Source organism: Chinchilla lanigera, unplaced genomic scaffold, assembly GCF_000276665.1.
Source record: "Chinchilla lanigera isolate Chin_1 unplaced genomic scaffold, ChiLan1.0 scaffold00015, whole genome shotgun sequence".
In the NCBI taxonomy this organism is placed as follows: Eukaryota; Metazoa; Chordata; class Mammalia; order Rodentia; family Chinchillidae; genus Chinchilla; species Chinchilla lanigera.
Window position 1 is genome coordinate 27684934 of NW_004955416.1, and position 25164 is coordinate 27710097.

Here is a 25164-nt window from a genome sequence, read left to right on the forward strand (position 1 = left end):
GGATAGTTAACACAGTTGTTCTTCTGTCTTCTATTTCTTTGCTGAAAGAAACTGTCAATGAGTCCTTGATTAATCACTATTGCATGTCTGTATCTGTTTTCATGAGAAACCACTTGGAAGATATCAATATGTAATACAACAAGCATTGTTAATTTCCTACCACTTTGTTTGTAACTCTGTATTGTTTGTACCGTTCTTTTGCTATTTTGTAAAAGGTTGTCTGTCTGTTAATGTTTTCCTCCTTTTATTTTTAAAATAAAAAAAAAAAGAAAGTATCTTAGACTGTGACCAGGGTGAGGCCTCAGCACTAGTGGAAACCCACAAGAAGCACTTGTTGCCATAGATTTAATTGTGTCCACAGAGGGTGTGTTGGGTCTCAAAACCATGGCCAGGTGTTTTGTGTTCTCCAGTTTTCCATGGTCTTTCTGAGCTTCGGAGAGGCTGAGGACCTTGCCATAGCCACTTGGCTTGTGCAAGGGGGGCAGTCACGCTGTCAGCCAGTGCCCTTGGCTCTAGCTCTCTTATCTGACTGCAGTAGACACTCAGCTGGGACCAGGGACACCCTCCCCAGAAAAAGATAAGGTTCCCCAGCCTGGGCCCCAGGGAAACAGCCCTCTCGTGTGGGACCCAGGACCACCTGCCTCAAGACAACCTGGTGTGCTTGTTAAAATGCACATTCTTCTGCTCGTAAATGAGAATCTTGGACACGGAGTGGGCACTGTCAGTAGATTTAGTGCATGCTGGCTTTGGGAATCTTTGGTGCTCCCATGGGACAGAGTGGCTAATGGGCAAAGGATCACAAAACAAAACCATGAGTGCCACAGTGGGTACGTGTTCAACCTGCTCTGGAAAGAGAGGTAAAGGAGTGGGGTGACCAAGGCTGATGTCACAAGGATTGATGTTAGAATTGGGTTTTGCAGTATGAAGAGGAGTTCATGGGCTAGAGAAATGAGGAAAGAAGATCCCATAAAGAAGGACCAGCGTGAAGGAAAGCATGATGGTGAGAATCACAGCCTTACCCAGACTGGAGCAGGGAGTGGTTTGGTGTGTCTCAGGCAGAAGGCCTCGGCATGGATGTGTTATTTGGGGACATGGTGGAAGCCGACTGGGAAAGACATCCAGTCAGGTAAGGCTGGACTATTTCCATCCAAATGGTGTGTGATTGGATGAATGCAGGGTCCTGAGCTGTCTGTGGGCTTTGGAAGCAGAGGGAAGGAAGGATGGGATGTAGAAAGAAAGACCTTCAGGGAGGCGATGAGAAGAAAGGCAGCTGTCGCACCGGGTAAGAACATAGCAGGCTGATCGGAGACTCCATGGATGGAGAGACAGAGGCAGAAGCCAGACCAGACAGGAGTAGCCTGAGCCAGTTGTGAGAGGAGTCAAGGCTTCCAACTGAGGGACAGAGGCTGTCTAAGATATCTCCAGGTTGAGAAGCCACAGGCAGAGGATGGAAATCCCAGCTGGGCACCTAGAAAATATTCAAGAAGTATTAGTTAATGAGTACCCACTGCGTGCCTGGGCAGTGACTCACCAGCTGGAGGCACTAGTTTAAATCTGAGGACCCTGGATGTACGTGGGAGGGAAAGGGAGGAATCGTGATTGTGATGAGAAAACCTGGAGGGCTGTGCCTGGCTGGAGTCCACCCCTCTGCCATCTTTGCCACAGACAAAACTGTCAATGGGAAGGGCCTGCAGTGCCTTCCAGCTGTAGAGGGTCACACAAAGAGTCAATCTAACTGTCCATCAGCCAATGGCTGGATAAAGAAAATGTGCTATAGGGGCTGGGGATTTAGCTCAGCGGCAAAGCGCCTGCCTGGCAAGCGCAAGGTCGTGAGTTCAATTCCTGGTACCGGAGAAAAACCAAAAAAAAAAAAAAAAAAAAAAAAAAAAAAAAAAATGTGCTATATACACAATGGAATATTATTCAGCTTTAGAAAAGAAGGAAATCCTGCCATATACCACAGCATGTATCAACCCAGAGGATGTTATGCTAAGTGAAATAAGCAAGCCAGTCACAGAAGGCAAGTGCGGCATGATTCACATATATATCTAAAAGAGTGAGATTTATACACCCAGAGAGGGGAAGTTACCGGGGTCTAGAGGGTGGGGGAAATAAGAAGTCCCTAAACAACAAGCATAAAGTTCCAACTGAGCAAGATGTGCAAGGTCTAGAGATTTACTGTACAGTGCTTTCCCTACAGCTAACAATGTATACTTTTAAGGTATGTGTCACATGTCAGTTATTCTTATCATCATAATTTTTTCAAAGACCTGTATAGAGGACTAGCTGTTGGCAAAGCTGGGGGAATAAGTGAGTTGGGCGGATGACCGTGCTGTCTCTGGGGAAGGGAGAAGCGGAGGTGGATTAAATCTGAGGGGGAAGATCAGGAGTTAATATTTTAACTAAGTTGAAAGTGAGGTGCCAGTGAGATAACAAAGGGCATTAGTCAAGTGGGCAGCCGACAAGACAAGACCTGAAGGTCAGCAGAGGGCATGCGGGGGTGTGTCTGAGAGGCAGTCATTGGAGGTCCAGGAGTAGCCAAAGCCAGAGAGGTAGCATGAAGAGTCAGGAAGAGCTGAGGAACAGAGGAAGAGAACCAGGGCCAGGCCGGAAGGACACCGGCATTGACCGGAAGAGGGGAAAGGGCTGGAGTCATCCGGTTCTAGTGATCATCTCCTTTTCATAAAGGAGACCAGGACAGAGTGTCTGAGAAGTGGGAGGAAAACCAGGCAGGGCCACACTGCAGGGTGTTTCAGAGAGACCAGATTCCAAACAATTCTGCAGAGAGGTGAGGGGTCTGAAACCCGGACTGTGCCAGGATGAGTTTAGCGGTTTGTGTTGTTGGGGGCAGCAGGGTCCAGGGGGCAGCGGGCAGGGTGAAAAGGGGGAGGATGACATGCAGGACATTGGCAAGTCCCAGCAGGAGACTCCTGATTTTGCCTTGACTTTTTTTGCCCATATCAGTAAATATACCATAGACATTCCATAAACTCTGATGAGGCAACCATTTCTCAGGTGCTGTGTTGGCCTAGGAAATCGCCATTGTTTCCTGCACTTAAGGAGCTTCTAAGCCAGTGGAGAAATCAGAAACAGAGACAAGAGGCTGTGGTATTAGGCAGTAAGGAAAGAATAAAGGGCAGGGAGTGATCATCAACCTTGGAAGGTGTGTAAGGAAAGGAAAGGGAGGCTCAATATCAGAGAAGGGGCTTTCTGACATAGAAGAGAGGAATCCACAGCCAAAGAGATACCTTGGGTCCTTTCTGCCCATGGGAGCGCCAGCAAAAATTATGAGCAATCTGCTCCGTTCTCTTCACTGGGTCCCAGTGCCCATCATATTAAAGCCCCTGACAAACACTGCAATAGTAAGGTACTTAAATTTTTAAGCCAGCATTTCCCACATTTAACCAAGACTGTTTTTAGGGCCCAGTTTGGTGAGTGTGGGAGCAGGGGGTGCGGAACCATTGCAGGACTGTGTGTAGAAGCCAGATGGGAGAGAAGGAGATGCTGGATGCAGAGCTGATGTGGCATGACTGAGTAGACTAGTTCTCAGTTCAGTCAGTGTTGGGCAGGGAAGGGGCAGGCTCCGGAGGAAGTTAGGGGAGATGATCATTAGAACCGATGACTCAGCAGGAGTGTGTGTGTGTGTGCATGTGTATGTATACATGCATGTTTGTGCATGGATGTGCGGCAGTGGTGAAGGTCATGGAGAAGGAGGTGGAGGTAATTGTGGTGATGACGATGGTGATAGTGATAGTGGTGGTGGAGAAGGTGGTGGTGGGCGTAAGTGTTGTGGTGGTAGAGGTGGAGATGGAGGTGCAGTGGTAGTAGTCGGGGAGGTGGTAGTGCAGGCAGAAGAGGGGTGATGTTGGTAGAGGTCGTGGTGGTGGAGATGCCGCTGGTGGTGGAAGTGCACACAGAGGTAGAAGTGCTAGTGGTGGTAGAGGTGATGATGTGGTGGATGTGGAAGTAGAGGTGAGAGTGGTGGTTATGTTGTCAGTGGCGATGGTGGAGTTAGTGAGGACTGGTAGAAATTTCTGACCTTGTGTTAGGTTAGATTCATCAAGATAAAGAATGTAGAAGGGCAGTTGGCCTGAGGCCAAGACAGAATGTTGGAATGAAGTCAGCTTATTTGGACATAGAGAGTTTGAAGCATCTGCGGAACAGACATAGGATGTCCTGAAGAACAAGTATGTAGGAGCTGGGGCTCAGCAGGAGACTCTTGAAGGTGTGTACCAAACCGGGATGCCCACTGCCCCATACGTGGATGGAATTTCAGGAAAAGCAAGCAAAAGGAAAGTCAAGGGGACTTGCTGGTGTTCAGTTTAGGGAATGCTCCCCTAGTTCAGCTCTAGCAGGAGGAGGCAGCTGCATCTCTCAAGGGTTACATCTGCACCAAAATCCCCAAGCATAAGGTCTAGTGGCCTGGATGAGCCATGCTCTTGCAGAAAGGACACCAACCTGACTCCAAGATGGCCCTGCTGTGCTCTAACCCATTTGTCATGCAGCCCAGGGATCAAGTTCTTGTTTTTGGCTCAGTCCCTCCTAAGCAGCCATTTGGGGGGGAAGGTGTGTGTGCCACGTGGGGCAGCAGGCTCTGTGTCTGGACTCCAGCTGGTCAGTCAAGAGAGCAGCTGTTGGCCCTCGAGCGAATGCTGACTGTTCCTGGGTGTGTCTCTTCCATGCCGATGCACCATGCTCAGATCGTGCAGATCTCCTTCTTTAAGTCCTTCAGGCTGCGCTTGCTACGGTAGCAGTGGCTTTCCTATGTTGGGTTGTTGGACAAATGTCGCGGTAACTTTAATGGAGCTGGAGGCCATAGGCTGATATACGATGCTTGGTGCCTCTTTGGCCTCTTTAAAATTTGGTGTTTTAGGTATCCACGACTCAGCCTCAGAGGAGGGCAGGGACAGGCAAGTAGGTGGGGATTCTGTGGTTCTGGGGTTCCATGTGGCCCGCTAGTCTGCATTTCTGTTCCTGGGAGATTACAGCAAACAAGCTCACAGACATTGCCCAGACATTCCTGCCGCTTCATTGAAGGTCTGTTTGTTGAGGTCAAATCTATTTTAACCCACAGCTGCTACACTTGGTTCTAATGTGTGTGTCTGATGTCCGAGGTTTAGAGGAGCCACAGGGCTTGAAGAGCCCGAGTAAGAAGGTGGCCCTGAGGTTCAGTTTGCAGCGATGTCAGCCTGGGATGTTAAGGAAAAGGCAAGAACTTTAAGGGATGGCTCAGAGAAGCTAGTGTGTTCAAGCTGTAGCCAGCTCCATCTAAAGCCTCCACAGTGGAAAGGACCTTCCTCAGACGTCCTGTTGAAAACCACTTTCTAGACAGGCAGACCCCCTTCCTCCCTCAAATGTATCCCTCATTGACAGCTTTTGTAAGGAGAGATGGCTGTTTACTGTGTGTATGAAAAAACAAAATCAAGCTAACAAAACCCACAAGTTTGCCTTTTAGGGCTACAAGTGCCTCCTGGTCTTGCTGTGTAGATGGGGTTGGCTTGCTCCAGCCTGTGCCCATGCGCTTGGGGAAGCAGGTGCAACTTTGCCAGACTCCATCCTTGCCACACCTTGGAGCCCACAGAAGTCCAAAGGGTGCTCTCTCCCGGGTACTGACATCACTCACTCCCAATGTCCAAGGCCCACGTGGCTGGGTATGTGCACATTCCTGCCTGTTAGGCTGAGTCCCTGGGGAACCAGGAAGGATCCTAAGAAGACCGTGTCCTGGTCCCTCCTGAGGCCACTGGTGGCCATCCAGCCAGACCTAGCCACACTGCATTTGAGGAGTGATAGAAAGGGCTGGAGTGGGCCTGGCTGTGTGGCCCAGGGAATTCTGGAATGTTCTCCAGGCCTCTCGTGCTGCACACACGGACAGACACAGACTGACCCACATAAGTGAATAGAAGTGAGAAGATCTTATAGCTCAGAATTGGCCCTTTGCTGAATTCCTATAGGAAGCCTTCCCTTAAAAGAAATAAAGGTTAAAAAAAAAAATTAACAGATCTTCACAACAGATTTCCAACCACTACTCTTCCTGGCCACCATATTCCATAGCTGGCCTCGAACCTGAATCTCAGTGGAGTCTCTGGTTGGCCAGACTCCATCAGCAATACCTGGCTATCACAGTATATGGCATCCTCGTTTTGGGGTTGCTGGAAGCCCCATGGCCTGGCTGAGGTAGCAGAGGCCTCGCTGCTAAGCAGAGGCTGTTCCGACTCAGCTGTGGTGCCCGGAGGCTGGGCAGCAGCCTCTCCCGGCCTGTTTATCGGTCTCTCCACTGGGGCTAAGCATACTTATCTGGTAGGCTGGGGTGCAGAACAATTAAATGGCATCATTTAGGTGCAGCCCCCAGGCTGCTGGGCACCCACTGTGCTTCACAAGGCTGGCTCTGGCACGCAAGGAGCTTGGAGCTGGCTGCAGCCTGGAATTCCCTTGGAGCGATTATTCAAGGTACAGTAACTATCAGGAAGCTGTTCCCACAATAGCCCTTTATCGTTCCAGCTCCCATCACTGCCAGCGAGGCCTATTTATACCACCAGAGATTCCTCTGGAGTGACTCACCAGCTCACACCTCTCCCCGGCAGACCTCGTCCACTGCCACCTGCCTTACCTGTCTTGGCCCGGGCTACCTGTTCCTTGGCTCTCACCTCAGCTGGCCCAGCCCTGGGTGCCTGTGAGTGCCCTCCGCCAGGCATGAGAGGACCCTGCCAAATGAAGCTGCAGACGAGGCCAGGGATCAGAAGAGGAGAGCAAGGGGAAACCGAGCCCTGGCCTGAAGCCCAGTGAGAGCCGAGTTACTGTTTAGATGGATGTATCAGGGGGAAGCTGGTGTGAATTTGAAATGCAGTGACTTCTGAGTCACTTTCCTGGCTCACAGGCCCCCCTGGGTGTCTAGTCAGCACATCAGGGTGCTATGCTGGGTTGAGGGAGAGGCAAAGGGTATGAGCTCCACCCTGGAATCCCCAAGCACACACGCAGATGACTGTGGGATCTCAGGTGACCACTGCCCACCCTCAGCCATGCATAGGGTCTGTTGCAGGCTGTGTGCCCAAGGCCTTCTAGGTGACATTTCCCTTTCTCCCGCAGACAGGGACTGGGCATCACAGCGGCCACAGAGAAGAAGGCTCTTCGGAGCCTGATGCTGGGCCAGTGCCTGATGCGAAAGTCCATGGTCAAGCTGCTCATGGAAACCACTTCAGGACTGTCTTCTGGACCACTTGGTGCTCCCTGATGCCCGCATCTGGCCGGCCAAGCTCCCACAGCCCCATAGGACTCCTTCTTCCACTTTACCTTGCTTTCCTGTTTCTTTCTTTCTTTTTTTCTTTAAGACACCTTTTAAAAAACTATACAATAGACCCTCAAGTTACAACCAGGCTAACATATGAGCAACTTGGGTTATGACCAGAATTATAGTTTTAACTTATGACCAAAGTCTTGCGTTATGATACAGATGCCAGCCACATGGTCTCAGATACAGATTTAATGCTTAAAGGGTTCTGGAAGGCACATTGCAACATCCCTTCCTGTATGGGGTTAATTGAGAAATCCTGGGCCAATGTCTCTCTAAGGACACCGAGATCTGCCTGTACACAAAAGAGAGACTTTGAAGGCTGCGTAGAGGAGCCTGAGCCTTCAATTGACAATTTGAATTACAACCAACCCCTGGGAATGAATCGAGTTCCTAACTCCAGGGTCCACTGAATTTAAACAGTGGGGTGAGTTTAAAGTGACATTATCTCAAGAATCTCTGATGCCCCGGTATAGGACTTGGCGGGGGTTGCCCAAATGAAATCTACCCCCTTAGGGGCTGCAGGAACAGACCTGGGACAGTCCCCTCCCCGCAGCCCCTTGAGCCGGTGGGGTTGGCGGAGGTAGCAGATGCTTGTCTTCCGTGTGTTCGTTGTCTTATCAGGAAAATGTGGACGAAAGTACACTAGTATTTGTCAGGCTCCTACTCAACATTGCTCAGTGATTAGCCCATTTAGATCTCTTTGTGTGCCTGGTAAAGGGATAGTAACTGCAGGTAATAATAACTAACAATACCTAAGTGCTTCCTGCGGCACACTCTGTTTTAAGCACTTCATACAAATTCACCCAATGAGTCCCCTTAACAATGCCATAGTGGAGACTTCCGCGATCTTCACTTTACAGAGGAGGAAATGGGGACACAGAAACGTTAGGTGTGACACATTGTGACACAGTTTGTGGGTGGCAGTACTGGAATTTGGCCCCAGGCACTCTGGCTCAGTCTAAACTCCCAATCCTTTCACATCATCCTTGCCCAGGGCCAAACTGGGATTTAAACCCTGATCTTTCTGAGGCTGAAGCCTATAATTCCTGTCTTTGCGTGCTACCTGTCAGGAGCGTAGGAGCGTAGTCCTCCCAATGCCCTCCCCATATGTGCTAGGGATGGATAAGTGAGGTCCCAGCTCAGAACATCAGGTTTCTGCGACAAGAGAGAAGAATAGGTGGAAAGGAGCCAGAGGAGGAGGCAGATTTGGTGAAAAGGGGCTCCTGGGTCTGTACTACCGCTGGGTCTGGTGCAGGACCCCGGATTTTGCCCTCCTGGTAAACCCAGAAGCACCTAGAAAGATCAAGTGCCCCAGTGCAAAGAAATGGGCCGGGTAAGGTGGGTGCAGAGAGGGAGGAGCAGCTGCCCCACAGATCCCCACAGGCCAAGCACAGGCAGGAGGCCATTGGGCCTCTCCACAAAGTCACAGCCTGGCAGAGGGCTTTGTCTCGCCTGCTCCTACCCTCAGTGTGCCTGCACTCTTGTGCAAGTGTCTATCTCCCGACAAGCCCGGAAAACAAGGTCTGGTTCTATCTTACACTGGCACAGAGCCTGGCCATCAATCTATGTTCGTGGAAAGAATTAATGAAGCTCGGAGTGTTTACTGGACAGAAGCCATGAGGCTCTGGTTCGAGGGCCATCAGTCTGACCTTCTGTCATCAAATGGAGACATGCTCAGCCCTCCCGAGGAAACCCAACAGCCCTTGGCACTGAACCCACATCTGCTCAGTGGCCAGTGACAAGGCTGACCTGGCTGGCGACCACCAGGCCTGGGAGCTGGAAGCCAAGTAGCTGGGCACTGCTTTCCATCCACTGTCTCAGCAGCACCCTCCCAAGCTTCTGGGTGGGCCCTGGGTTGGCTCCCTGCTCCCAAGGATGCAGGCCATTTCTCCAGCCATTTGGATGCTGAAGTCCAGTGCCCACCCAGGGATGGGGTGGGGTGATGGAGAGAAAGGCACCATGTTGGAGTCGTTACTCGTGAGCCATCCTACAGAACTTCGTCTGCCTGCGGCTTGCTCCTGGCAGGAGAGGCAGTGGGTTAGAAGTCCCTCCAAAATGCGTTGTCCTCGACGGTCTCTTCTGCCCCTTCCTCGCTAGGAGCTGTAATCTCCTGGCCCCGAAAACCAAGAGCATCCTGAGGTAGTTCCAGCTTCTCTTCCTGCCCCTCTTCCTACTAACCCTTTGTCCTCTAAGACTGGAGAAGCCAGGACCAGCGAGGGAGAAGTGGCTGCTCAGAAGTGCTGCTGCAGAATGATCGACCATCCTGAGCCAGGGTTTTGGGTGATTCTTAGAGGGGCCATGAGTGTGAGATGAGCCATAAGGATGGTGGGGTATGCGAAGCAAGGGTTGAAAGTAGAATATGATTTCTGAAGGGAACTAGAAGGAAATTAGCTTCCTTAATATAAAACACTCATACAAGGAGAGTCTTAGGAATTTTCAGGTGGGGGCCAATTACGGAATTGTACATGCCAGGTCTTGATACCACAGGAAATGGGGTGGGATGGGGGGATTTATGGCTTTAGTGACAGGAGCAAATGAATGAATGGTTGATGCATTAACCTGAGCTCTTTGAGGCCCAGGAAGCATTGAGTAAAAAAATCCTAACCAGCCTGGCATGATAGTGCATGCCTATCATCCAGCTACCTGGGAAGCTGAGGCAGGAAGATGGCAAGTTCAAGTTACCCAGCCTTAGCAATTTAGTGACTTATCAAGACTCTGTCTCAAAGTTTAAAAAGATTAAGTGGGGGGCAATCGTAGAGATTTAGCTCAGTGCAAAGGCCCTGTGTTCAATCTCCAGTTTTATAAAAACAAAACAAAACAAAATGCCAATCAAACTCATTTATGTAAAAATGAAGTGAGCAGGTTCATTGGCCCCTATAACTGAAAGATTCAGAAATAAATTGAGGGCCAGCTGGATTCAGGGTTTTAAATAAGATCACCAGGACTCCCTCTTCTCCGCTGGAGAGCTCCACATTTCTAGCAGCTCCAGTCTTGGGATTTGGTCTTTTTGATCTTGCTCAGATCATCTACCCATGGACATAGAGTAGATTAGTTTGGGTGACCCACTGGGTCACCTGCCCATTGTCAAGTAGCTGAGGGCTTGGATCTCCCTGAGCTAAGACAGGAAGACCGAGGGAAGAGAGCAGGTATGCTCTTCAGAGGAAACAGGGCACTGCTGACAAAGAAGGGTGGAGGCCCAGGGGACAGGCAGGGATGCAGGGTCTGCATGGCAATGGATAGATGGATGGAGGCCACAGAATATGAGAGGCGGCTGAGGGCAGAGCTGCCATGACACCTTACTAGACCACAAGTATTTCCCTGTCCCCTCTGTCATCAAAACCCAAAGGACCTGAGACCCATCTGACTCAGATGTCTGGAGGTAATGCTCTAGGCTGTCCTGGCAGCAGGCCCAGGAAGCATTGAGAATAGATGCGCTTGTTTTGCTTTGCTTTTCCAGGGGAGAAGAGGGGATTTAACAAGTGCGTTTTGGTCATATTCTTTCCCAGACACCCAAGTGGGGACTCCAAAGAAGCAGCTGTATATAAGAATACAGGGGTCAAGGGCAAGGTCTGGAGACATCCTCTCAGGACCCTCAGCAAATAGAAAGTGTTTACAACTGAGAGTCTGAATGTGATCCTGTGGACAGACAGACGGAAAAGAGGAGAGAGCCCAGAACCCGCCCCGAGCTGTAGTATTCAACACTGGGCAGAGAACGAGGAGCCCTAAAATGAAGTCGAAGCACAGAGGGGAAACCCAGCAGGAGGAAACCCAGTGGGTGAGAGGCCCAAGAAGTAAGAGAGGAAACTGTGAGATAAGGAGCAGCAGACGCGGTGGCCACAGGATTCGTGAACGAGGACACCATGGTGACCCTGATAAGGGCAGTTTCAGTGGGTCGGGGGTGGAAGTCATATTGGGTGGCAGAGGTGTGGAAGGGGAGACAGCAGCTTCCGATGGACACTTGGAGACACCGGGCTGTGAGGGAGGACAGAGAAATGAGAGAGAAGTGAAGTGGAGGGCGTGGTGTCCCGGGTGTACTTCCTCAGGCTGGAAGGTGCAGGAGGGTGTTCTTCTGTGCCAAGAGGAGCCATCCTGTGGGGAGGCAGAGGCCAAGCGGACAGGGAAGGGTTGCAGGGTTGGGCAGCAGGTGTCATGCAAGGATGAGCGTGTGGGAAGGGAGTGTGGACACCTTTCCCGGGACGGGGGAAGACAGGTGGGCCAAGTTGTGGGAAATCCCTTGCTGGCTTCAGCGGTTCACACATGGAGCGGAAGAAGAGGGCACCCTGAGGATGGGGTGTGGGATAGAAGAGAGCATGAAACTGCAGAGAGCAGGGAAATCACCTCTAGAGGGGACAGAGTCAGAAGCTGCGCAGTGCTGGGGTCCCCTGAGTCTCGCTCTCATGGACTCAGGGGAAACCAGTCAACCTGGTTGGGAGAGTTTCTCTGGTAGAACAAACACATGCAGAATGCAAATAGTGGGGACCACTTGAGGCTAGGTCCAGCTGGGGAGTGAGAGGTCATCATGGGGAAGGAGGGACGGAAGAGAAGCGGAAGACAGTGAACGGCAGCAGCAGGAATGTTGAGTAAGGGCACTGGAAGGACAGAGTACCGTGGCCACAGAGCAATGCCGGAGATGGAGACCACAGATCTGGGGCATTGTGAGCAACAGCGGCGGGGGTGAGACCATGGGAACAAAGCAGGGGAGGGAGGGGAAGAAGAGGGCATGGTGGAGCGGAGGCCAGGACCTGACTGGCCGCGGGGGTAGAGGTCAGTCATCACTTGGCCTGTGGGATGAAGCCAGCGAACTGGTGCACCTGTCTTTGGTGAAATGAGGTTGACGGGAAGAGAGCAGAGCAGAAACAGCAGCGGGGAGCTCCCATCTTCCTTCGAAGCCCATCCCAACTTTCTTTTGTGCCAGTGGCCCTCTCCCTGATGGGGAGACTTTCTGGAAAATGGGGCGCTCAGGGAAGGACGCACCCAGGTTCCAGTGAAGGGAAGACTCAGAGGAGATGTTGAGGAGTCCCACAGAGCCGGGTGAAAGGGTCATGGCACGGTGGGAACTGGGAGTCAGGTGGACTAAGGAATGAATGCATGAACGGGTCGGGGTGAGTGAACGAATGGGTGAGCGAAGCTGAGCTGGTTAACTGGGAAAAGGAAATGTCAGTGGTGTCATGCCGAGCACATTCTTCACTATTGTTCATTGTCCACAACGCTGGTGGGAGTGGGAGGTGGGTGGAAGGCACTGGCGTGATGTGCTTCTCCGGTGAACATTTCAGTTCTTGGTAATCCCGTTTTGAGTCTCACAGAATCTATTTCCTCAAGCCGTTTTTATCCCTATTTATACAAGTGACTAATCCTCTCATGGGCAGAGCCAAGCTCTCTGTCTCAGTGACATAGAGATACTGAGACAAATTGCTCATGGACATTCCAGAAGAGATGAGTATCTACAAATTATTGAAACAGCCTCAATATGTAAATAGTATTGTTAACTTGTCTGAGCCTTATCTAAGATTAGACACAAAAGGAGGGTAATTCCAGGCCAGTTATCCCCTTCGCACTGGCACGGTGCCCCATGGCTGTGTCAGCCAGATTCCCCAGCCCACCGTGTCCACAGCAAAGATGCTCCCAGCCTCAGCTGGGACTGGGCAGAGCTACAGGCTCTGCCTTAAAGGTGGAGAATCCAGTGCCACTCTCCAGGTGTGCTGCAGCTTGTTGGTTGGACACTGTCCCTTTGGAAGAAGATGTCTCCGGATTCTACTTTGTAGGTATTTCTGCAATATCCTTCTGAGGACTAATTGCCCCAATAAACCGTGCAGAAAGGCCCTGCCCAAGTGTGGAGAACCACAAGCAGTCAAGTCAAGCTAGCTGAAGCCTCCACCCAGGAAGAGACAAAGCTGACAATGTGGATGTCAAGGGTTTCCTAGTCCTCAAATCAACAAACAGACCCGTGAGTACAGACTGGGATGAGCTGACAATCAGGACTAAGCTGGCTTGACAACTCTGAATTCTGAAAAGGAGGTAAAATGAGTTTTATATGGACAAAGGTCTGTGGTCTATTTCAAAAATCAATAAATGTGCTGTTTGAATGAATCATCCCTTCCAGCTTCTGGTTATTGGTGTTGAATCCGACCTCAGAAGAAGCACGGAGTACTTAGGTAAAAATGAGAAGTATTTCTGAAACCTAAGGTTTTGTATTTAGCCTAACTGGCTGAAGGAAGGTGGGTCATCCCAATAACGCTTGTCTGTGCAAATGGCTGTCCCTGGCAACAGAAAACAGAGGCTTGGCAGGTCTCCAGCAAACCCAGCCTCCCTCTCCATGACGCTCTCCCAAGAGTCTGATAGAGCCAGCAGGGCCCGAGACTCCAAGGCCTTCCCTTCAGAGTCACCAACTTCTCCCTGGATTTGGTGACTATACCGGGATTGTTGCCTCCTGAATGAATGTTTCTTTTGGACCCTTGAAAAAGTTACTCATTTTTCCGGAGATAAGGCCAAAGCATTCGCAAAAGCAGTCTTTGGAACTGGCTTCCAGGATTATGCATGCACAGTTAGTCACACAGAAAATCCTTAATGATAGTTAATTTGGGTCCTTTGAGGGTGTATTTGGGTTGTGAAAACAAAGCCATTGGCAACCAAGGCAAAAGCAAGGCCTGATTCTAACCTGTGGATTCAGAACTTTTTGAGCAATTTATAGAACTAATCCCGAAGACATTGCATTTCAAACATTGCATTTAATTAATTCACTGGTTACTGGGAGAATGCAAATACAAAACAAAATAAGCCATTGTTACCAGCCACACCTGGGTTAAAATTCCAACTCTGACATTTATTAGCTGTGTGACTTTGACTAAGTTGCTTAACTTGTCTGGGCCACATTTGAATGATTTTCCTAAGGGAGAACTATCAACCTCATAAGGCTATTGTACATCTTTTCTTCTCTTCTGAGTTGCTCTTTCCCTACTGGGTCTTTGGCACCATTCTAAATGAACTCTTTTCTTCTCGTTTCTCTCCTTCCTACACCTAGTTGTATGTACTGATCCCTGAAAAAGTTATAAGCCCTTGTCTGTGGCCTTTGCCAATTTCTGTGGTGTAAATACTTCTACCATGGGCTAATTTAAATTACCAATAATTTAGCAAGAAGCTCCCAAGGTTCTGACCTAGTTAACACTTGGCCACGGTGGGTAGCAAGAGCTAGCCCTTCCCTCTCCTCTTCCTCCTTTTTCCTTTCACAGAAGCACTGGCTGTGGCCCGGTAGAATTTCCATCTATGGCTCTGCCCTTTACATTTAAATGGCTTCCAAAAATAGCTCTCCTCCTTACATCAGTTCCTGGCTAGCAAGTGTGCTGGAATTCAGGTGTTCTGGTCATTGTCCCACATCTTCCTGAATCCTGCCTGGCATCTCACCAATAGAATCTTCAAAGAAGACAGAGGGTTCTTTGTGTTTTGCAGGGCTGTGCCAATCTGCACTTGGGTTTCCGCATTCTCCCAGTGTTGGGTACTGACCTGCAGCCTGCGTCGTCTTCCCTGGCAAGCCTCCCTCATCTGGCCGCTTTCTGCTTCCTACAAAGTCAGGGTGAGCTCTGGAGACCCAGGGAATGGAGGAAAGTTGGGCTGATGCCCATGCCAGGAGAGGGTGCCAGCCCTGATCTTCTGAAAATGAGGTACCAGCCTCGTCCACAGAACACGTCCTGTGCTGTGATCTGAGGGGCTGAGAACACGTCCTGTGGCACCCAAAGATCAATGCAATGGTCTCCCCTTATCTTCAGTTTTGCTTTCTGTGGTTCCAGTTATCTTTGGTCAATCATGGTCCAAAAGTGTGAAATGGAAAATTTCAAAAAATGTACAACTCGTAAGTTTTAGATAACTTTTATTTTGGTGGGTTGTTACAATAGTTCTGTGTTATTGTTAGTTATTGTTGTTCATCTCTTACTGTGCCTAATTTATAAAAGTTTATCCTAGGGATGCATGCGGGGTGATCAGAAAACACTGTGAATATTTAAATGAAAAGAAACTCATTATAGTAAAAGACATGTTGCCAAGAACAATGGGATGAGTGTTTTGAGGGGCATCAATAGCAATGCAGCTTTTACTATAATGTCTTTAAAATTTAAACAGTCACTCAAATTTAAATTTAAGTATTCATTTCCTGATCATTTTTCCTATGTACGTGAAAAAAAGAGTATATATATAGGGTTCAGTGCTATGAATGATTTCAGGCAACCATGGAATGAGGGGTACTGTGCTAACATTTGTCAGGAGCTTACTGGGTTCACTGTTTATTTAATTTTGGTTCCCCCAACCCCATATATAAGGGTGGAATTACCATATTTGTTCTGCAAGGGAGCTTGGGTTGCATCATGTGCCCAGGGTTGATAAGGGAATAGGAAAATAGTCCCATTCACAGGTCTTGGCAGGAGAATAAATTAGCACAATCCTTGAAAAAGACCATTTTGCCATATATCTCAAAAGCTTAGAAATATTTATCATATCCCTTTAGGACAAAGGGTCCTTTAATTGTGTTAGTCAGTATAAGCTCACTTCTGTAACAAATGCGGTAACCCCCAATCTGCTTACAGAAAACAGAGGTTGGCGCATTATCTGTGTGAGCCGGGTGAGAAGAACTTTAGGTCTTGCAGGCCAAACAGTCGCTGTAGTAACTATGCACTTCTGTGCGTGGAAGTGGCTACCGGTGTGTGCACACAAGTGGGTGTGGCCGGGCTGCAGTCAGACTTTCTGTGTGGACACCAAAAAATTATTCTTAAAAGCGCAAAAGGTGTGCAGTCCCAACACTGGCAAGAGAACGCCAAGTTGAAGTTCAGCCTGACCAATTTAGCAATTTGGTGAGACCCTGTCTCAAAATACAGTTAAAAACAGGTGGAGTTGTAGCTCAGTGTGATGGCCTCAGGCCATCCATTCAATCCCCAGTCACACACACACACACACACACACACACACACACACACACACGCCACAACTTATTTTGAGCTGACATCTAAAGACCACACAAAAACAGCAGAGTGTGTCTGGTCTGCAGTCCATGGTTGGCTGACTCCTGGCTTCCAGCACTGGACGTTTCTTTTCCCCACAGCACTGATCCCACCTGGGTGCTCCTGGCTGGCTCTTTCCAGCGGTGACCTAGGGATGCGGGGTCTGTCTGTTCTGTGCTCTGCCCTCTCTGGTCCTCTCTTGGGGGACTGTGCCACTTTGCACGGTGGCCTGGAGCTGGAACACATCATTTTCCCTACATTCCCCTGGCCAGCAGCTGGGCACACAGCCACAGGGGGCTGGTGACCCCGACATAGTGTATTTGGGGATCAGCCACTAACATCTGATGCTCACACATCATAGTATTGCCTTCAGGAAGTTCCAGGCTGGAGTTCAGCTGGCCTGGAGGACTTTTGCAATTATAGCAACATTTTCCCTTTTTTTTTTTTGGTTTTTCTCCGGTACCGGGAACTGAACTCACGACCCTGCGCTTGCCAGGCAGGCGCTTTTGCCGCTGAGCTAAATCCCCAGCCCCTTTCCCATTTAATTTAGTACCTATGATGTGTTAGAAGCAATGCTGAAATTATATTAAATTTTCATAAAACCCTGTGAAAGAGGTGCTGTTGTTCCCATCTTTTGCGTGGGGATACTGAACCCCCCAGGGGCTCTTGATTGCACAGCTGGTGGGAGGTGTAACCAGGATAACTCAGACTCTACTCTTTCAGCAGCCACCAGGCTAGCTGCTTCAGGGCACTGTGACCAGGTGCTTAGTAATCAAAGTCTAATTCTCTGTTTTCCTGGGTGTCCCAGGGCCCAGGGCCAGGCCTGTCCTGCAAACCAGACTGGCCCTGGGGCCTGTGAGGGAGCTCCTGCATCCCCTTTTGGCCTGTCTGTCCCAGAGTTCAAAGCTCTTCTCTGGCTTCTGAGGACCTGCCCAGACAGCTCTCCCCTTGGGAGGAAGGCAAGGAAATAGGCCTGATTACCCCGTCATTTCACAACGGAGATACCAAGCGCTTGACTTGTCGGGTCCACCCATACTGCTAGGGGCAGGAGGGAGAATCCTCCGGCTCCCCGCTGCTCGCAGAGCTCGGGAAGCCGGGAACTGCCTTTCCTGAGTTTCCCAATATCCTGAGACATCAGAGAGAGGCAGATGGATGTGGGCTGGCTTGGGGGATTTGATTCACAAATTGAATTTACATCCTGGTGCCAGTGAGAATGGCACACGGGCCTGTGGGGGCCTGAGGGGTTTGGCTGAGTTAGGTCCCTCCCAGAGCCTCAGTTTCCTCTTTCGCTCACCAGGGAGAACCTCTTCTGAAACTGAAGGATGGTGATGCATGGGGCTGGCAGGGGACGGCACGCAGACCGAGAAAGCATGTCACTGACGAAATGTATAGTGACCTTGGCATTGCAGACCTTGCCCAGCTGACCCTCTGAGACTGCTAACACTGGCCTTGCCCGGAGGGAGCCTTTCTGGGCTCCTGCCTCAGTGGCTGTACCAGGCCAAGAGACCAGAAGCTGAGGGTGAGCCTTTCTGGGAGGCGTTCACACAGGGCTGGCAGCCCCTCTCATCAGGAAAGGCGTGCTCTCTTGGCAGAAGGTGCCCCCGCTGTGCCTCCCTGGTACCTGCTTGATGACGGGCAGTGCTGGAATCCCGGACGCACACCCATGTGAGAGGAGCGGTCCTCCCAGTGGGCTGAATGGGGAGGGACGGCACTCCAGGGAGTCTGTCCTCATTAGCCCAGACCTGCAGGTGAGCCCCCGAGGAGCCTGCGCTTCCTGCTCCTGGGGCTCCTCCTTCCTGTCATGCTCTTCATCCTCCCTGAGTCGGGGTTGGGGGAGCCTGTGGCAGCAAATGTTTGCAACAGGTGTGAGCCAAGGTGCACAGGGATGCAGTTGGGGGCATCCTGAGCTCTGCCTGCTGGGCCGGAGGACCAGGCAGCCCAGAGGGCCCAGGCTTCCCTCCAGTCCCATGGAGTGTCCTTCAGGTTTGGGGGGACAGTGGCCAAAGGACCTGGGTTGTTCTTCCAGCATTTCCATAGCCTGACATTTTATTACAGATTAATAGCTTTTGTGGGTTTTTTTCTGCTTTCACTACTAGGAAATCAGATCTAGAAGATCAGAGACTCGACCCATTTGGTTCTTTGTGAGCTGAGATGGGTAGAATGATGGTGCTAGAAGATATCAGGTCCTAATCCCTAGAGCCTGTAAGGAGACAGGGTCTTTGAAGATGTGATGAAAAGAATCTTGCAATAGGCAGATTAGCTTGGATTAATTATGTGGATCCTAAACCACATCCCAAAGGGCCTTATAAATCAGATGCAGAAGAAGATGGTACACTCAGAAGAGAAGGCAGCCTGGCCAAGGAGTTTGGCACAAGTGTAGTGATGCAGCCACGGGTCAAAGGATGCTGGCAGCCACTAGCAGCTGGAGACAAGAAATGGGTTCTCAGAGCCTCCAGAGAGGCATGGCACAGCCAACACCTTGGCTGGCCCAGGATGCTGGTTTCTGACTTCTGGTCACCAGAACTGTGACAAAACACATCTCTGCTGGTGTAAGACCCCAATTCTATAGTAATTTGATACAACAGCAATAGGAAATTAATGCAACCCCCTATCCCAGTGCCTGGGACATAACAGACAGTGAGTATTTGTTGAATGAATAAACAAACGCTCTCAACCAAGCATGGTCCACAACCCAGATGAGCCTCCTCACTGAAAAGCCTTCCTTTGACACCCCTTCCTCTGTGTCCTAGGCAGTTCTGTCACACATGTGGCCAGGGAAAGGACTGCCTTTGAAAGCCAGCTCCTTTTGACAAAGGTGATGGCAGAGGCCATAGACAGTTGGGCCACACCCTACCAGCAAAGGTATTTTGTTTGGCTGGCATAGAGTGCTGTGTATAAATTAAATTAGATACCAGTATTTCAATATAATTCAGGAGATTTTCGATAAAATCAAGATTTCCAGTTTCTGTTGAGAAATCAGACATTCTTTCAACTCCAGCTGCACCCACACAGGGCTCAGTGGCTGGGACCTGAAGGGAGGCTGCTTCTTCAGCTCAGGCTTGGGCTCGGGTCCAACCACCAGACTTCTCAGCTCCCCTTAGCCTCTCTGCACCCCCAGTGAGACAGGAGGGCAGGTTCCCTCAGTCATGCATGAAGGGCACAGCACCTCCTGGTGGCTGAACTGCTGCCCAGTGCATCCTTTAGAGAGATTCTGAAGCACTGGGCATGATGGTGTGTGCCTGTGATGCCAGCACTCTGGGAGGCTGAGGCAGGAGGATTACAAATTGAAACTCAGCCCGGGTAACTTAGAGATTTTGCAAGAGCTTGTCTCTAAATGAATAGTTTTTTAAGGGGCTGAGGTGGCAAGTCAAAGGGAAGGGCCTGGATTCAGTCCTCAGTATGGCAATAAATATTCTAAAGTGACCTGCTCAGGGGAACCCTGCTTCTTCGCAGCTTCCGGCCAGGAGAGTTGTCTCTAGAAATCTCCCAGTCATTTCCTGGGGGTGGGGTTGGATCTTAGCAAACTTCAGGAACTGCCCAGGCAACCTCCTGCAGGCCTGGGGAGACAGGGACTAAGGCATCTTCATCTGCGTTCCCCAGCACTCCCCCACCTGGCCCACTCCAACAGCGGCCCTAAAGGAAGCCAAAAGTACTAGCACAGGAAAGAAAACCAAGTGAACCCCCTGGGGGCCACCCAGGAAGAATGTGGAAGAACTAGGAGCTGGATCTGAGGCTGAAGTATGCCTGACCCTGCAGACCTCAGCATATACATGGGTGGGACCAGACCTACTCCTCAAGCGCAAGGGTGGCTGGTGGCCCTGAGCCAGAGGGGGATGGCGCTAGCCACAGGCCTCTCCTCTCCAGGCCAAGGATCATTCTGACAAGGAGAATTTTCGAGTGAGGCCCCTACAAAATGATCTGTGTCCACAGCTGCTGGTTGTGGGGCTGCTTTAGCATGTCTTCCCCCGGGCTCCAGAAAAGGAAATTTAAAACACGTGTAAGCGCCTTAATGAGACCAGTGAACTCCTCGGAGTCCTTCTCCGTCTAATGTCTGTTAATTTGCGAGCCTTTCTGAACGGGGGTCTGGAGCGGGGTGGACTGAGTGAGATAAGCAATACATGCAATGCGCGCAAGCACGTTGCTTAATTTCTCTGAGCTTCGACATTTCGCCTTGTAAATGACCGACAACGGCCTCAAAGGGATATCGCAGGATTGGACTGAGATGAGAACTTACATGTCCTGACTGTCACCAGAGAGTCGTGGAAACTGCCACGTTAGGGCTGGGAAATTATCTCTGAAGGGGGACTCTGAACTCCCCATCACCGCCCCCGGGCTGCTTAAGCACCGCAGGGATCAGCGTGGGGACAAATCAGCATCTCTGTCGCAGCTCCTTCTGTCGCCCCTAGCAGCAGCCCACTGAAACAGACAACAAATACGAAAGTGGGCGACAAGGCGCATTTGTCACAAGGACTTGGTGCACCGAGGGATGGCTGGGTTTGGGAGCCAGGGAAAACCCAGCAGGACCCCCTTCCCTTTCCTCCGGGCTCCCCTTCTGGAAGCCTTGCTTGCTCATCCACGGGGCTCTGGCGCACCTAGGGTCAGGGCTCAGGCGAAGGCAGCTGAAGGTGAACTTCCTAGCTGTTGCGTTTCCTTGAAGTGGGCCACACGGTCCATTAGGCAACCCCAAGCTCAACCCCAAACCCCAAGGCCCAGATGGGGGCCAGGGCTTCACCCTCAGGCCTTGCAGCTGCCTGAAGAGGCCCCGCCTAGGCCACCCCACTCCGTGCTGTGTAGCCACCCCGGCCGACAGGCTGTGTTCAGAACGGAGCCAGCCCGCAAGCTGAATGTGCACGGTGCTCTCCACAGAGAGGATGAGCCCTCTGCAGGCCTCCAGCGCAAGGCCAAGCCAGGAAGAGCTGTGTGTGGCATGAAGAGGGCACTTTCACCCCAAGGGGGGCGGTGCCTGTGCACATTCCAAAGAGGGAGGGGTGGCCCAGGTTTCCATCTTGCCGCAGAGCAAAGCTATCTATCTTCTGGCGGCCTCTCTGGAGGAACATAGTTTGGACAACGTGTTTCCCCGGGAAGGGTTGACACCACAGAGACTCTTCTTCTTGATCCCTGTTCTGGTTTGTTCCAGAGCTGGTACGTCCCACAGGAAGCAGAAAATGGCCATTCTGGGAGGATTTGCCTCTGCAGCTTGGGGTTTGACTAATCCTGGCAGGTTCCCCTTTGAGGGGACATTAGGCAGAAGGGCAGAGAAGGAATCCTTGGAGCCCTGGGTATTTAGGTTTTATAACACTTCTCTGCCTAGAAAGACTATGCACACACCTATTGCACCTTCATAATACTGAGGGGTTAGGTGGCCAAGGAGCTAATGAAGACCACCACATTGTATGACCAGAAGGAACAGTCATGCTGAGTGTTTCCTGGCGTTGCAGTGTCCTGAACGACCCGGGCAGCTGTTTGTGACAGCTGGGCGAGACAAATCTAGACCCTTGTCCTCTAACTCCATTTTATTTCCTTCACTTTCTCTTGTATAAGGCTGGACCTTCTGTGTATCTCATTAGATTTGAAAAGAAGCCTGTTGCCTAGCTCCCCGGTACTGATTGTCCACCTCTGTAAAATAAGCCTAAAATATTATGATTATTATAATGAATAAATGACAAAATGGAGAAAATTTATGGCTGACCGAACAAAACTCAAGATATAAAAACAGCTACTACTTTTACAGCTGCTGACACTACTGTAATAATATAGATGCTTCCCAACTAGTATTGGGATTACGTTCTGATGAACCTACCCAAAGTTGAAAGTACCATAAATTTAACTCCACGGACCTTCTGACTGGCTGAGCAACACAGCACACTGGATTTTCCTGGAGGGTCTGGCAGGACACAGACTGCTGACCTCACTCCCAGGGCTTTTCATGCAGTAGGTCTGGGCTTGAAAGTGTGCATTTCCTTCTTTCTTTAGAATATTTAATTGGCCAATACTAATCGTGTGTATTTAGGATGTACATATAGCTTGAATGTGCTCTCCTAGTTTCCTGTGTTGGAAACTTAACATCAAAGTCATGTATTGATGATGTTTGAGAGGTGAGGTCTTTGGGAGTGATCACAAGTACCCTGCTCTCAAGAAAGGACAAGCCTATACATGGGTTAATGAGGTTACAGAAGCGCCATGGCATGATGTAGCCTGAAGGCTCTCATCTGATGCTGACACCAGGCTGGGGGACTTCGGCCCCCAGATACAAGCTAAGTAACTTCTATTCTTTATAAATTACCTGGCCTCAGGTATTCAATTATAGGAACAGAAAATGGACCAAGACAGGGTAGGACATGATGTTTTGACATATGTAAACTTTGGAGAATGAGCATACCAAACCAATTAACGTATCTATCACCTCATATACTTATTTTTTTGCAGTTAGATTATCTAAAATCCATTCTTTTAGCAATTTTGAGATATATAATACATTATTACTGGCTGTGGTCACCATCTTATGCAATGGATCAAGAAAACTTCCTCTTGTCCGGTGGAAACTCTACATCTGATCAGCATCTCCCCATCCCCCATTCTCTGCCCCAGCCTTTGGCAACTCCCATTCTTCTACTAGTATAAGTCTGGGTATTTTAGAGTCCACAGTCCTACCAGTGGCTCAGATGACTTTGATGCTGTGGCTGAGGACCACACTTTGCCGATCACTCCCCTGCCCGAGGGGGACACGGATTCCTAACCTCCAGCCACCAGGCACATTGAGGAATATATACAGCCTAGAGCTACCAAACAACTCAGTTGCTCAAGAGGGTCAGAGGTGCTGGTTTTAATGTAAAATTTCCTAACTTAAAACTGGTGACTAAATTTTTAATCAGCTTTATTAGGGACTAGATGGAATGCATCCATGGACTGGGCTGGGGGCACAGCCTTCCACTCTGGAGGGGTGTGTCTGTGCACATGCTTGGGTGGGGCCCCTGACCTCCCGACAGCATTGTTCACATTGGTTGCTGTCCTTTGCCACATGTCCCCGGGAGCAGGGACCCTCACTGAGCCTTTATGTTTCCCTGGCCCCTGCAGCTTACAGAACAAAGAAAGACGGAGAGAGGAGAAGGAAGAGGCCACCCATTTAAAGAGGATTATCACAGCCTTCTCAGACTACATGTAATTAAATGGTGGGGTGAACCACTTCGGGGACCTTGCGCTGGGCTTAGCAGGAAGCTGGTGTGCTCGGCCAAGTGGGTGCCTTGGAGGCCTTTGCCATAACAATAGCTTTGATGAAATGACAGGCAGATCAACTCTCAGGATCAGAGGACAGGAGGTGACCTGAAGTCAAATCAGGGTAAAAGTGTCTCTCTCCCCAGGCACGGGATTGCTGGGGGCTTGTACTTCGCAGAGTAGGTCTAGCTTTGGGGGTGAGCTCTAGGTGAGGTCGGATGGGGAGTCCTGGTGACTTGCCTGGCCCACCTTCTAACTTTCCCCTTACCGACATCCCTCATCCTGCAGCAGAACAGAACAATAATTCATACTCTGACTGTCTCCAAGACTTTCTGAGGTTTTCAGCTTTGCTTCCTGTTGAGTGACAGTCATGACCAGGGAAGAAAACACAGAAGAGATGGTGATCTTAGGCTCCTTTTTCTTCCCTGCTGTTATAGTTTGGATCCTAAATGTCCACTGAAAGCCTGTGTGTTGAAGGCGTGGTCCCCAGCCCATCATGCTGTTGGCAGTGGTGGCTGTGGGAAGAGGGTCCTTGACCCTAGGCTGGGAAGGGAAGTGGGACTCTAGCCCTTTTCTCTTCCTCTTTCACTTCCCAGCCACCACGAAGTGAGCCGCTTGCTCCAGCACCTATGCCCTCGTGGCTTATATGCTCCTGCAGTCTCAGAACAAATGGAGTCAACTGACCGTGAACTGAGACCTCCAAAATGGTGAGCTAAGAAACCCTTTCTATTTTCAAGTTGATTATCTCAGGTATTGTTTAACAGAAACAGAAAGCTGACTGACACACCCACCATACAAATTCTAGCCTACATAATACCAGGACCATCTTATCACCTGAGCTGAATGAAAATCAAGACTGATCAGACCAGCTGTGAAGAAATCAATCATTCAATGTTTTACAAAGCAGCTTAATTGTAAATTCCCAAATTCAAGGTCATTTTTAACCTTGGCTCATTTGACTTTCAGGATATGTTACTTTCTGACATTTAAGATGGTCACAACAATCAAATGTAAAATATTCCTATGTTTCATGATTATTGTTTAGTATTAACTCATATTTGGGTAAAGAAATGGAAGGAACCTTTCATTCTTAAACAAGTTAAAGAGCAAACTGTAGGTGGTAGAGAATTCACCCTACCTTTACTGTATCCTGTGCCTAGTGGTTAGCTGTTCCCTGTGTACCCACCATCAAAAGAAATGTGAGGAATTGATAAGAGATTTATTCTAGATGTTTTCTTACCCTGATACTAGAGAGGATTATCTCTGAGAAACAGAAGAAATATGTGCTGAAACATTAAAGGCCATATGACCATAGGAGATTTTGATCAGAAGTTGTTTTTGCAGTCTGTGCCTCAAGTAGCTGGAGGACTTGAGCACTGACGGAAACAGGTGCTCAGCAGACAATCCTGATAAGTGGACAGTCACTGTGAGACACTGGAAGGTCGCCCTTCAGCAAATAACATCAGAGAGTATTGTGTTAGGATTCTCTAGAGAGACAGAACTGATAGAACGTGGATGGATGTGTGGATATCTGCCTATCTCTATCTATCTATCTATCTATCTATCATCTGTCTATCATCTATCTATAAGATAGATAGATTATCTATTTTAAAGAATTGACTCATGTAGTTATAGGACCTAGCAGGTTCAGAATCTGCAGGATAGGCCAGCAGGCTGGAGACC

At 49.7% G+C, this 25164-nt stretch overlaps 1 protein-coding gene across 1 annotated transcript in view; it reads left to right on the forward strand.

Annotated features, from left to right (window-relative positions):
* The first annotated feature begins 3702 nt into the window (after positions 1-3702).
* The window catches only part of LOC106148121, a 56258-nt gene continuing 34796 nt past the window's right edge, over positions 3703-25164 (forward strand). Inside the window, exons 1-3 of the mRNA XM_013512427.1 lie at positions 3703-3780; positions 10935-11498; positions 14732-14855. Coding sequence (XP_013367881.1) covers positions 3703-3780; positions 10935-11498; positions 14732-14855 — 766 coding nt within the window. The remainder of the gene's footprint in view (positions 3781-10934; positions 11499-14731; positions 14856-25164) is intronic.